General features: G+C 54.6%; 1 protein-coding gene across 1 annotated transcript; it reads right to left on the bottom strand.

Annotated features, from left to right (window-relative positions):
* Positions 1-489: 489 nt before the first annotated feature.
* Positions 490-7,686, bottom strand: LOC137365568 (coiled-coil domain-containing protein 124-A-like; the record flags this gene model as incomplete). Its single annotated transcript, XM_068027943.1, has 3 exons — positions 490-2,382; positions 6,612-6,723; positions 7,497-7,686. Coding segments are annotated over 3 exons (504 nt in total), but the record flags the coding sequence as incomplete, so codon positions are not given.
* Positions 7,687-13,164: the final 5,478 nt, after the last annotated feature.

Below are 13,164 nucleotides of genomic sequence, written 5' to 3'. Positions count from 1 at the left end.
GCAACTTCACTTTATATCTAACCCAGTTTTTTTTTACTCAGAGCAGGAAGATCCCTACAGCAGCAGCTCCATGTACATCTGTTGTGTCTGTGTGTGTGTGGAGGAGGTATGGAATCAATGAAGTACCAGCCCTGGGAGTGTTTAATGAGGACAGTTTCGAGGGAGCTTTACTCTGTATCTAACCCCATTTTTTAAACCCATGCTGGACCTGCTCTAGGAGAGTTTGATGGGACAGTGTAGAGGGAGCTTTACTCTGTATCTAACCCATGTTGTACCAGCCCTGGGAGTGTTTGATGGGACACTGGACTCCTGAAACGGGAAAGTGTTCCATTCTGTTGCAGCAGCATCCCCCACCTTGATGATTACAAAAATACTCCAGACAGCCTTCTGATTAGGGCTGAAGATTGTGACAAAGTTTTGTTTGTGTTAGATTTTAAGTGCCTTTTTATTTAGGACCATACATCATGACAAACCACACACAAAGATGAATTTGTTCAATTTAGTATTTAATTTCATTAAGGAACCCACTCACACCAAACATTCTCCAAGCTCTCTGCTCTCCCTCTCCCAGCAAAAGATGTTCCGGACTCTGGACAAATGCAATCACCTCATCCTGCGCGAGCCTGCTGCATTCTGGATTTTGGCAACACCAATGAATTTGTGGGCTGGTTACTCACCAACGTCTGCTCCTCGTATCCGTGCTGCTGTTCTCTGCTCCTCAACAGCGTTCTTACAAAGAGATTTAAATCCAGAGTCACAAAAAGATGCAGCATGCTTGGGGACTAACATAGCAAAAAAATTACACCCAACAGGTGCAACTTAGATTCAGTAACACTGGTTTTGTTGGGGGGCGGGGGGGGCGGGGGGGGGGTGGAGTGGTGTAGCGCTGGGGGCAGGTCAGGACAACAGTTAAAGGCAGTCAGGATGCTCAGCCAAATCGGGACAGGTGGGTTACACTCCGAAGGGATTTGGTCACTCGTAGTTTCGGACGCAGGTTTGACCTTGGACTAGCCTCATCTTGAACCTGAAACATAGAGTACACACCACTCACCACTATCCTCTCATGTCCCATGGTTGGCGAGTGAGTTAGGATGCTAATAAATTCTCAGCGTTGGCAAAGAACCATTCAGAACTCAAAACGTTCACCCTCATTTCCCACTCCCTCCCTGACACAGCTAATGGTGACTGATCTGAAAAACACAGACCTCACACACAGATTCAGAATCTACAACCCTCCCTTGCCTCACCAAGTGGAGTCCCAGGGAGACAGTGTTCAGCCTCAATGTCTGGGAAGGGATTGCAAAGGGGCCAATGAACCAATCTTGTACAAGCTTTACAAGGAGGTTCCCTCGCCGATTTCACACTGCAACCCACTGCACAGAAAGCTCATGGTGCATCCCCCTACTGAACACTTCAACTAAAACCAAACTTCAGCAACTTCGACCCCTGAACTCCCTTTACTTGACCACCTGTTGACCCCTGAACCCACCGACACCAACCACCACCTGTTCCCACCTGACTGCATCCTGATTCCCCCCCTCACACTAACCACCTGCTGACCATCTGAGCCCCCAGCATCTGCCCAAGTTTGTCTTTAAAATGGGAGCTTGCGTTGGACTAGACCACACGTATCATGACGCAGGTCAATTCCTTTAACTTTGTCACTTACGGGTCAGTCATAATGCAGAACCAATCCTCCCTCTTTTACCTAGTCTACTTCTCCTTTTCCCGACCTACCCTTAACCCCGTTCCCCACCCATCCCCTACCTCAATCCCTCTGTCACCCCAGAGGCCTTGTGCGAGTGCAGACAAATCTCCTAGTTTGAGTTTAACCTGTACTTTGCCAAGGGAAATCCCTCTGTGTCTGAAACCAGTGCTGGTGCTTGTGGTGTGGGGATTGAGGGTGGAGGTGAGTGGGGTGTTTTAGCCGGGGGGGAGGGGGGGGTGGAAAAGAGGGAGGCTTGGCAGATACAAATGCACTGGTCGAAGCTTCACAGCAAAGGATGTCTGGGCTGTAAACTGATGTTTAAGGGGATTGTGACGCAGTTTCCTTTATTTTATGCTGTATCATTTTTTGAAATGACGATACCCAATTGATTAACGTTCACGCTACTGGGTCAAAGTTCACGCTTAGGTTAAAGTTCACAAGAGACGTTTCCTCTCAGCTTGTTCGCTTGATCCTACTTGGTATTGTAGGCCCCGTGGAGTTGGTTCAAGGGGTTCTCGGGTGACTTCATCCACTCCTTCTTTAGCATCTGCTTGAGCTGAGACAAGCGCATGTTGGGATTCTCCTTTTTCAACCGTGGTAAGGTGACCTCTTCGAAGGCAGCGAAAGCAGCTCGTAACCGCCGCTCAGGGTGATGATCCACACTCTGGCCCGTGCTGAAACCAGAGTGGTAACAATAAATGCATATGCAAGTGTGCATGTGTGTATGTAAGTTCGTGAATGTGTGCGCGCGAGGGTATGTATGTACACAAGCGTGTGTGCAAATGTTTACGCGCGAGGGCCAGCATGCATCTGCATAGACAAGTGTTCGTATGAACTTGTGTGCACGAGTGTGTGTTGTCAGTGTGCGTGCATATGCATGTGAGGGTGCGATCACAAGTGTGAAAGTGTGCACGTTAGTGTGCAAGTAAATATATGCATGCAAGGGTGCAAGCGTGAGTCTGAGTATGTGTGCGCAACTATGTGAATGTCCGCATATGTCACCGTGTGAGTGTGCGAAGTTTCTGCCGTTAATAAGTCACAGAAAATTAGCCAACACTGTGTAGCTACAGTCCGTGCCTGCGGCTTGCTGATTGCTACTTTTACCTCCATTTAGTACACCGGAAAATAACAGACTAGGGAGCGCGGAATCAGGAAACCCGGTCTCCAGGTCCTCAGGGGAGTCACTGGGATCACAGCGGGAGATTAGTAACAGACTTCAGGAGGATTCAGACCGATTGGTGTAATCAACAGAAATTTAATGCAGAGTAATGCGAAGTGATGCATTTTGGAAGAAACAATGAGGAGAAGCAACATAAACTCAATGGCACCATTTTAAAGGGTGGGTGTAGGAAGAGGGAGACCTAGGAGGGTATGTAAACACATCTTCAAAGGTGGCAGGACAAGTTGAGAAGGCTGCTAAAAAAAAGCATATGGGATCACTGGCTTTATTAATAGAGGAATAGAGCACAAAAGCGTGAAATGATGCTAAACCTTTATAAAACACTGATAAGGCCTCAGCTGGTGTATTGTGCTCAATTCTGGGCCCCACACTTTAGGATGTCAAGATTGCAGAGGGTGCGGAGGAGATTTACTAGAATGGTACCAGGGATGAGGGACTTCAGTTATGTGTAGAGATTGGAGAAGCTCGAACTAGAGCAGAGAATATTAAGGGGAGATTTAATTAAGGCATTCAAAGTTATTTGGGATTTTGCTGGAGTAAATAATAAGCAACTTTTCCACTGGCAGGAGGATCAGTAATCAGAGAACACAGATTGAAGATAATTGGCAAAAACTCCACGTGAAAAATTTGTTCGTGCAGCGAGTTACTGTGATCCAGAATGCGCTGCCTGAAAGGGCGGTGGAAGCAGATTCAATAGTAACTTTCAAATGGGAATTAGATAAATACTTGAAGAGGAAAAATTTGCAGGGCTATGGGAAAAGAACAGGGAGTGGGATGAATTGAATAGATCTTTCAAAGAGCCAGCACAGGCAGGGTGACTCAACCCTTGGAGCCCAGGTATCATTCTAGTAAATTTACATTGCACTCCCTCCAAGGCCAATGCGTCCTTCCTAAAATGTGGTGCCCAGAATTACTCCAGGTGTGGTCTAACCACGGCTCTGCACAGCTGAAGCAGGACTTCTACCAACTTGTTTTCTAGTACCCTTAATTTGGGGTAGTGGGATCGAGGGACGCGGGGAGGCGGCGGGACGGGGGGAGGCGGCGGGACGGGGGGACGCGGGGACGGGGGGAGGGAGGGACGGGGGGAGGCGGGGGGAGGGAGGGACGGGGGGAGGCGGGGGGAGGGAGGGACGGGGGGAGGCGGGGGGAGGGAGGGACGGGGGGAGGCGGCGGGACGGAGGGACGGGGGGAGGCGGAGGGACGGAGGGACGGGGGGAGGCGGCGGGACGGAGGGACGGGGGGAGGCGGCGGGACGGAGGGACGGGGGGAGGCGGCGGGACGGGGGGAGGCGGCGGGACGGAGGGACGGGGGGGAGGCGGCGGGACGGGGGGAGGCGGCGGGACGGGGGGAGGCGGCGGGACGGGGGGAGGCGGCGGGACGGGGGGAGGGGGGAGGCGGCGGGACGGGGGGGAGGCGGCGGGACGGGGGGGAGGCGGCGGGACGGGGGGGAGGCGGCGGGACGGGGGGGAGGCGGCGGGACGGGGGGGAGGCGGCGGGACGGGGGGGAGGCGGCGGGACGGGGGGAGGCGGCGGGACGGGGGGAGGCGGCGGGACGGGGGGAGGCGGCGGGACGGGGGGAGGCGGCGGGACGGGGGGAGGCGGCGGGACGGGGGGAGGCGGCGGGACGGGGGGGAGGCGGCGGGACGGGGGGAGGCGGCGGGACGGGGGGAGGCGGCGGGACGGGGGGAGGCGGCGGGACGGGGGGAGGCGGCGGGACGGGGGGAGGCGGCGGGACGGGGGGAGGCGGCGGGACGGGGGGAGGCGGCGGGACGGGGGGAGGCGGCGGGACGGGGGGAGGCGGCGGGACGGGGGGAGGCGGCGGGACGGGGGGAGGCGGCGGGACGGGGGGAGGCGGCGGGACGGGGGGAGGCGGCGGGACGGGGGGAGGCGGCGGGACGGGGGGAGGCGGCGGGACGGGGGGAGGCGGCGGGACGGGGGGAGGCGGCGGGACGGGGGGAGGCGGCGGGACGGGGGGAGGCGGCGGGACGGGGGGAGGCGGCGGGACGGGGGGAGGCGGCGGGACGGGGGGAGGCGGCGGGACGGGGGGAGGCGGCGGGACGGGGGGAGGCGGCGGGACGGGGGGAGGCGGCGGGACGGGGGGAGGCGGCGGGACGGGGGGAGGCGGCGGGACGGGGGGAGGCGGCGGGACGGGGGGAGGCGGCGGGACGGGGGGAGGCGGCGGGACGGGGGGAGGCGGCGGGACGGGGGGAGGCGGCGGGACGGGGGGAGGCGGCGGGACGGGGGGAGGCGGCGGGACGGGGGGAGGCGGCGGGACGGGGGGAGGCGGCGGGACGGGGGGAGGCGGCGGGACGGGGGGAGGCGGCGGGACGGGGGGAGGCGGCGGGACGGGGGGAGGCGGCGGGACGGGGGGAGGCGGCGGGACGGGGGGACGGGGGGAGGCGGCGGGACGGAGGGACGGGGGGAGGCGGCGGGACGGAGGGACGGGGGGAGGCGGCGGGACGGAGGGACGGGGGGAGGCGGCGGGACGGAGGGACGGGGGGAGGCGGCGGGACGGAGGGACGGGGGGAGGCGGCGGGACGGAGGGACGGGGGGAGGCGGCGGGACGGAGGGACGGGGGGAGGCGGCGGGACGGAGGGACGGGGGGAGGCGGCGGGACGGAGGGACGGGGGGAGGCGGCGGGACGGAGGGACGGGGGGAGGCGGCGGGACGGAGGGACGGGGGGAGGCGGCGGGACGGAGGGACGGGGGGAGGCGGCGGGACGGAGGGACGGGGGGAGGCGGCGGGACGGAGGGACGGGGGGAGGCGGCGGGACGGAGGGACGGGGGGAGGCGGCGGGACGGAGGGACGGGGGGAGGCGGCGGGACGGAGGGACGGGGGGAGGCGGCGGGACGGAGGGACGGGGGGAGGCGGCGGGACGGAGGGACGGGGGGAGGCGGCGGGACGGAGGGACGGGGGGAGGCGGCGGGACGGAGGGACGGGGGGAGGCGGCGGGACGGAGGGACGGGGGGAGGCGGCGGGACGGAGGGACGGGGGGAGGCGGCGGGACGGAGGGACGGGGGGAGGCGGCGGGACGGAGGGACGGGGGGAGGCGGCGGGACGGAGGGACGGGGGGAGGCGGCGGGACGGAGGGACGGGGGGAGGCGGCGGGACGGAGGGAGGCGGCGGGACGGAGGGACGGGGGGAGGCGGCGGGACGGAGGGACGGGGGGAGGCGGCGGGACGGAGGGACGGGGGGAGGCGGCGGGACGGAGGGACGGGGGGAGGCGGCGGGACGGAGGGACGGGGGGAGGCGGCGGGACGGAGGGACGGGGGGAGGCGGCGGGACGGAGGGACGGGGGGAGGCGGCGGGACGGAGGGACGGGGGGAGGCGGCGGGACGGAGGGACGCGGGGAGGCGGCGGGACGGAGGGACGGGGGGAGGCGGCGGGACGCGGGGAGGCGGCGGGACGGAGGGACGCGGGGAGGCGGCGGGACGGAGGGACGCGGGGAGGCGGCGGGACGGATAGACGCGGGGAGGCGGCGGGACGGAGGGGAGAAGGTGGGTAGGTGGAGTTAATCTGTGAGATCAGGGCAGGCTGGTTGGGACTAATGTCCTTTTCCCGTCTCCAAAACCTTTGAGCTTTGTCTGATTGGTGAACTGTTTGAGGCGGATTCTCATCTGTGCTGCTTCCCTCGCTTACTTGACATGAGATATCTAAAGCCATGGAGGATATTGCAGACCCTGGTCTAATTCACCCGACAAACACAAGTGTTGTTCCACTCACCTCAGGGCAGCGATGGCATCCTCAATGGTCCTGGCATCAACCTGACCCTCCTCGGGTACAATACGGTTAATATTCTCCTCCAGTGGCATCTCTAGGTGGCTCATCTGTTTCCCTGCAATTCAAAATTCACCACATTCCAACAATGAGAGCCTGTCCTCAACAGGTCACTTTAAAAAGACACAAAATTCCCTTGCTTGCTTGGCTGCATGAGTTAATTTTGTGTTGATCTTGGCGAGGGATGTTAGTGTTGGGAAAGAACTCACAGTGCAGGTACAGCACCGGTTAGACACAGAGTAACTCTCGCTCTATTCTCCTCAAACTGGGTCATCTATCCAGCTTTGTCTATCGTTTGCAGAGGTTAATCAGCTGAGGAATCTCAGAAACTATGTTCCTCTAGTGGATCTGGAGGCATGTGCTTAAATACAGCTCGATAAATGATTCAACATGAAGGATGAAATGGTCCTGGGTACTGAGGTAGCCCAGACCAAAGAGAGGAGGTGAAGCTGCCTCTGAGGTCTGACTGAACTGTGCTGTGTGGTATACACTGGTTCTTCAGCTCTGGGACCCGAACTCAAATCCACCCAGACCAAGTCCGGGCTTGAGAAAACAGCCTGAACAACTTACATTATTATAGCGCCTTGAATATACTAAAACGTCCAAAGGCTTTTCACGAGGAGGTAGTCTATCAAAGTTTGACGGCAAGTCAAAGGAGACATTAGGAGAGTGACCAAAACCTTGGCTCAAAAAAGTGATCATCTTAAAGAGACAAATAGAGATCTTTTTTTAATATCTTGACAGGCCGTGTCACAACTGTTCCAAAAAGGGACTGCCAAACCCATGGCTGAGAGCGCAGCATGAGATCTGTCCCAGCCGCTACTGAGATACCTTTTACTTCCTCTGTGCTTTGCCCCATATTATCCTTTTTAATTGTCTCCTCGATCTGAGCTCGTGTTATCTTGGCTGGCATTACTGGTTTGGAGATTTTCGGTTTCGTGCTGCTGCCCTCCTCTTCGAGCAGCCGCTGGGTCTCTTTCTTGCGCTCCAGCTGTTCCACTCGCTTCTTCTCCTTTTCAACCTATGACCAAGGTCAAAAGGAAAAAGATCAAAATGCCAATCAGCTAACAAGACAAAGGGCAGTGCTGCGATAGAGAGAAAGAGATCAATGCCCATGAAAAAGGTCACTGGACCCGGTACACCTCACATGACCTTAGGGCTTGATGGAGGGCTCAGGTGGTCTTAAAACGCCAAACAGTACCAAGTGACAAAGGTAGAAATAAAGAGCCAAAAGACATCAGGTTTTAGATCTTATTTAAGGCAGATGTACAGAAGGTATTTCCACTTTTGGGGGGAGACCAGAATATAAGATAGTCAGTAATAAATCCAACAGAGAATTCAGGAGAAACCTCTTCACCCAGAGAGTGGTGAGAATGTGGAACTCGCTACCACAGGGAGTGGTTGAGCTGAATAACAGATACATTTAAGGGGAAACTGGATAAACACATGAGGGCAAAAGAAATCGAAGGATATGCTGATAGGATAAGATGGAGAGGGGTGAGAGGAGACTCATGTGGAGCATAAACACCAGCATCAACTAGTTGGGCCGTATGGCCTGTTTCTGTGCTGTAAATTCAATTGTACTTTCAATTAAAAACAGGGCATCTGAAGCTCTCTCCCTCATAAAGCACCACTGATCTGCCCTAACCTCTGTCTGTACTCATCAACACGAGAGATGTCAATGCTGGGAATGGAACACTTTCCACCTCAGGCACTCAGTGTCCCGTCAAACACTCCCAGGGCAGGTACAGCACGGAGTTAGATACAGAGTAAAGCTCCCTCCACACTGTCCCCATCAAACACTCCCAGGATAGGTACAGCACAGGGGTTAGATACAGAGTAAAGCTCTCTCTACACTGTCCCCATCAAACACTCCCAGGATAGGTACAGCACAGGGGTTAGATACAGAGTAAAGCTCTCTCTACACTGTCCCCATCAAACACTCCCAGGATAGGTACAGCACAGGGGTTAGATACAGAGTAAAGCTCTCTCTACACTGTCCCCATCAAACACTCCCAGGATAGGTACAGCACAGGGGTTAGATACAGAGTAAAGCTCTCTCTACACTGTCCCCATCAAACACTCCCAGGATAGGTACAGCACAGGGGTTAGATACAGAGTAAAGCTCCTTCCTATCAATCTCAATGTGTCTTAGTGCCTGGCTGAAAGCAGCCATTCCCAATTGCCCGTGAGACATTCTGCAGTTTATGTACCAGCCTTACCTCAATCTCCCGGAGTAAGATTGACAATTTGGTATTAAATCCTTGTATGTGGGAACTGTGATGTAGGTGTGACTGTCCAAACTCATTTCACATTGTGCTCTTACCTCCAGAGAGACATTTCACAACAGCAGTGTGGACTGGTTTGGAGCTCGGGACTCCAAGGTGAAAGGTCAGTGTCCAACTCACTGCGACATCCAGCTCTTCCAATTGCCTCTCTAGAATCATTGCTCTACCCATTTTAGATGCATTTCATCTTACTTGTCCAAATTCAGCTAGATTCAGTGGGTAGCACTCTTGCCTCTGAGTCAAGCCCCACTCCAGACATGAGACAATAATCCAAGCTGACACTCCCAGTGCAGTACTGAGGGAGTGCTGCACTGTCAGAGGTGCTGGCTTTCAGGAGTGATCTTAAACCGAGGCCTCATCTGCCCTCTCAGATGGATGTAAAAGATCACAGGGCACTATTTTAAAGAGCAGCAGGGGAGGTCTCCCTGATGTCCTGGACAATACTTATCACTAAAACAGATATTTCTGTCACTATTGCTTTGTTGTGTATGGGAGCTTGCTGTGCGCAAACTGACTGCTGCATTTCCTACATTACGATAGTGGCTACACTTTGAAAAAGTACTTAATTGGTTGTAAAGTACTTTAGGATGAACTGAGGTTGTCTGAGGCGCTTGTGCGGAGTTTGCAAGTTCTCCGTGACCGCGTGGGTTTCCTCCGGGTGCTCCGGTTTCCTCCCACATGCCAAAGACTTGCGGGTTGATAGGTAAATTGGCCATTGTAAATTGCCCCTAGTGTAGGTAGGTGGTAGGAAAATTGAGGAAAGATGGGGATATGAGAGGGAAAATGGGATTAATGTAGGATTAGTATAAATGGGTGGTTGATAGCGGGCGTGGACTCGTTGGGCCAAAGGGCCTGTTTCGGTGCTGTATCTCTCTATGACTCTGATAAATGCACGTCTTTCTTTAAGGAAAAAAAACTGGGGTTGGATACTTCAAGGGTGAATTTTAACTTGGTGGGTGATGGGATCTACAAGTAGGAATGTGGAGCCTGAGGACGGGTTAGCGATTTTAGAAGGGCAGAGTGCCCAGTCTGGGTTGGATTGCACCTTTTTAATTTGTTGAAGAGGAAATGTGGAGAGGGTTTGTTGGAATCTGCATTGTATATTCATGAAGGGAAGGATCAATTGCACAAAAGCTTGGACGTAACACGAGACTCCTCTCTTGGATTCACCGCTTCTTAAAACCCAAGACGCTGGAGTGATTAAGGAAAAGCACCGGTCAAAGCTCATTAGTATAACAAGGAGTGGAAGGGGGCAGCTTCCTGAAAAATTCAGGAGTGACACAGGTTACAGAGGTACAGCACTGGCTCCTTAATGTAACATGGAGCCAGTTCATGCTGCACAGTGCTCTATCTGGTTTGCTGGGACAGTTGCTCTCCTCTGCTCTTGCTTTCAAGCCTGAGGGAGTGCAGATAAATTCCCACTCCGATTCCATTCGACTGAATGGAACAGTTTGGTGGATCTGCACTGCACTCCCTCCAAGCCTGATCTATAAAAACCGGAGGTGTGATGCCTAAAGCTGAACGCAGTTACTCCAGGTGAGAGTCTAACCAATGAGAGGGGAAATCAGCCAGGGTTCCTGCTCCTGATCACTGCCCCATGACCTCTGCTTGAAAGTGTGTCTATGGACATCGAGGACAGGGTGGGACCCAGCTGCAATGCCCGCAATGACTGAATATTCCGATTCCACTCAAGTTCCAACCTTCAAACTCCCTTTTCTCTCCAAAGTTCTTGAATGAACTGTTGCCTCCCAAGTCCATTCCCATCTTTCCCAGAACTACATACTTGAATCCCTCCAGTCAGCTTTCTGCCCTGTCACGGTACGGAGACAGCTCTTATCAAAGTCACAAATGACATCCTATGTGACTGTGACAAAAGTAAACTATCCCTTCTTGTCCTTTTCAACCTGTCTGCAGCCTTTGACACAGCTGACCAAACCATCCTCCTCAACGCCTCTCCACTGTCGTCCAGCTGGGGGGACTGCTCTCACCTGGTTCCATTCTTCTCGATCGAAACATATCCAGAGAATCACTTGCAATGGTTTCTCTTCCTACTCCCACACCATTACCTCTGATGTTCCCCAAGGATCTATCCTCAGCCCACTCCTATTTCTCATCTGCATGCTGCCCTTTGCGACATCATCCAAAAACACAATGCCACTTTTCACATGTATGCTGACGACACCCAGCTCTGCCTCACCACCACCTCTCCCAACTCCTCCACTGTTGCTAAATTGTCAGACTACTTATCTGACATCCCATTACTGGATGAGCAGAAATTTCCTCCAGTTAAATATTGGGAAGACTAAAGCCATTGTTTTCAGTTCCCACCCCAAACTCCGTTTCCTAGCTCCCGACTCCATCCCTCTCCCTGGCAACAGTCTAAGACAAAACCAGTCTGTTTGCAACCTTGGAGTCAGATTGGACCCCGAGATGAACTTCTGATCACATCACTCCTTACCAAGACTGCCTATTTCCACCTTTGTAACATTGCCCGACTTCACCCCTGTCTCAGTCGATCTGCTGTTGAAACCTTCATTCACATCTTTGTTGCCTCTTGACTACTCCAACACATTCCTGACTCGTCTCCCACAGTCTACCTTCCATAAACTTGAGGTCATCCAAAACTCTGCTGCCCATGTCTTAACTCGCACCAAGTTCTGTTCCCCTATCACCCCTGTTCTCGCTGACGTACCCTGGCTCCTGGTCAAGCAACATCTTGATTTTAAAATTCTCATGCTCGTTTTGAAATCCCTTCATGGCCTCGCCCCTCCCTATTTCTGTACCTTCCTCCAATTCTACAACCCTCTGAGATCTCTGCATTCCTCTAATGCTGGACTCCTGAGCAGCCCTGATTTTAATCGTTCCACCACCGGCGGCCGCACCTTCAGCTGCCTCGGCCCCAAGCTCTGGAATTCCCTCCCTAAACCTCTCCACCTCACTTTCCTCCTTTAAGACACTCCTTAAAACCTCTTTGATCAAGCTTTTTGTCATCAGACCTAATATCGCCTTATGTGGTTCAGTGTTAAATTTTGTCTTAAAATGTTCCTGTGAAGTGCCTTGAGAGTTTTATAAATATAAGTTGTTGCTGTTGTCCCAGCTCACTGATGCAAAATGGGCGTCAAGGGCAAGATGCTATAGAACCGTATCCGAGCTCCCACAGGAAAAAAAGCGCTGTACTGAGGAATTCTTCCATATGCTTGGGAGATGGGAATGATGATCAGGAACAGTATTCCCTGCCAACATCATCAATACTTGGAGCGGTGCTGCCACCCAGTGGCAGTTACCTGCAGCTGCAAATGTGCATAAACTGACCTGCAGTTAACCATACTGCGGATCCGATAGTTGCAGCAGTGGGTTTTCTGAACTGCCTTCTGCCTACCAATGCTTCAGATGGGCTGCCTCCTGGGTGCTTGTATGCCACAGAGATCCTGTGCTAAAAATACACTGCAGCTAACACGAAAGAGCTTACATTTATATACAGTAGCACCTCTCAACCTTGGGATGTCCCAAAGCACTTCGAAGCCAAGAACTCACTTTTAAAGTGCAGTTGCTGTCATGCAATGCACCCACGGTAGCCAATCTGTGCACAGCAAGATCCCACAGACAGAAACTGAACAAATGCTTTGGTGTTGTTGGTGAGGGATAAATATTGAACTCACCAGGGAGATTTCCTCTGCTCTTCGTTGAAATCGTGCCGTGAGTTCTCTTACTTCCATCCAAGAATGCAAATGGGGCTTCAGTTTAATGTCTCATCCAAAAGACGGTACCTCCGACAGTGCTGCACTCTCTTTGTATCTAACCCAGGCTGTACCTGCTCTGGGAGTGTTTGATGGGGACAGTGTAGAGGGAGCTTTACTCTGTATCTAACCTGTGCTGTACCTGCCCTGGGTGTGTTTGATCGGGACAGTGTAGAGGGAGCTTTACTCTGTATCTAACCCCGTTCTGTACCTGCTCTGGGTGTGTTTGATGGGGGACAGTGTAGAGGGAGCTTTACTCTGTATCTAACCTGTGCTGTACCTGCCCTGGGAGTGTTTGATGGGGACAGTGTAGAGGGAGCTTTACTCTGTATCTAACCTGTGCTGTACCTGCCCTGGGAGTGTTTGATGGGGACAGTGTAGAGGGAGCTTTACTCTGTATCTAACCCCGTTCTGTATCTGCCCTGGGTGTGTTTGATGGGGACAGTGTAGAGGGAGCTTTACTCTGTATCTAAC

The sequence above is a fragment of the Heterodontus francisci genome, unplaced genomic scaffold (assembly GCF_036365525.1).
Source record: "Heterodontus francisci isolate sHetFra1 unplaced genomic scaffold, sHetFra1.hap1 HAP1_SCAFFOLD_2256, whole genome shotgun sequence".
NCBI classification, from domain to species: Eukaryota; Metazoa; Chordata; class Chondrichthyes; order Heterodontiformes; family Heterodontidae; genus Heterodontus; species Heterodontus francisci.
This window is presented reverse-complemented; position numbering and strand designations above follow the sequence as displayed.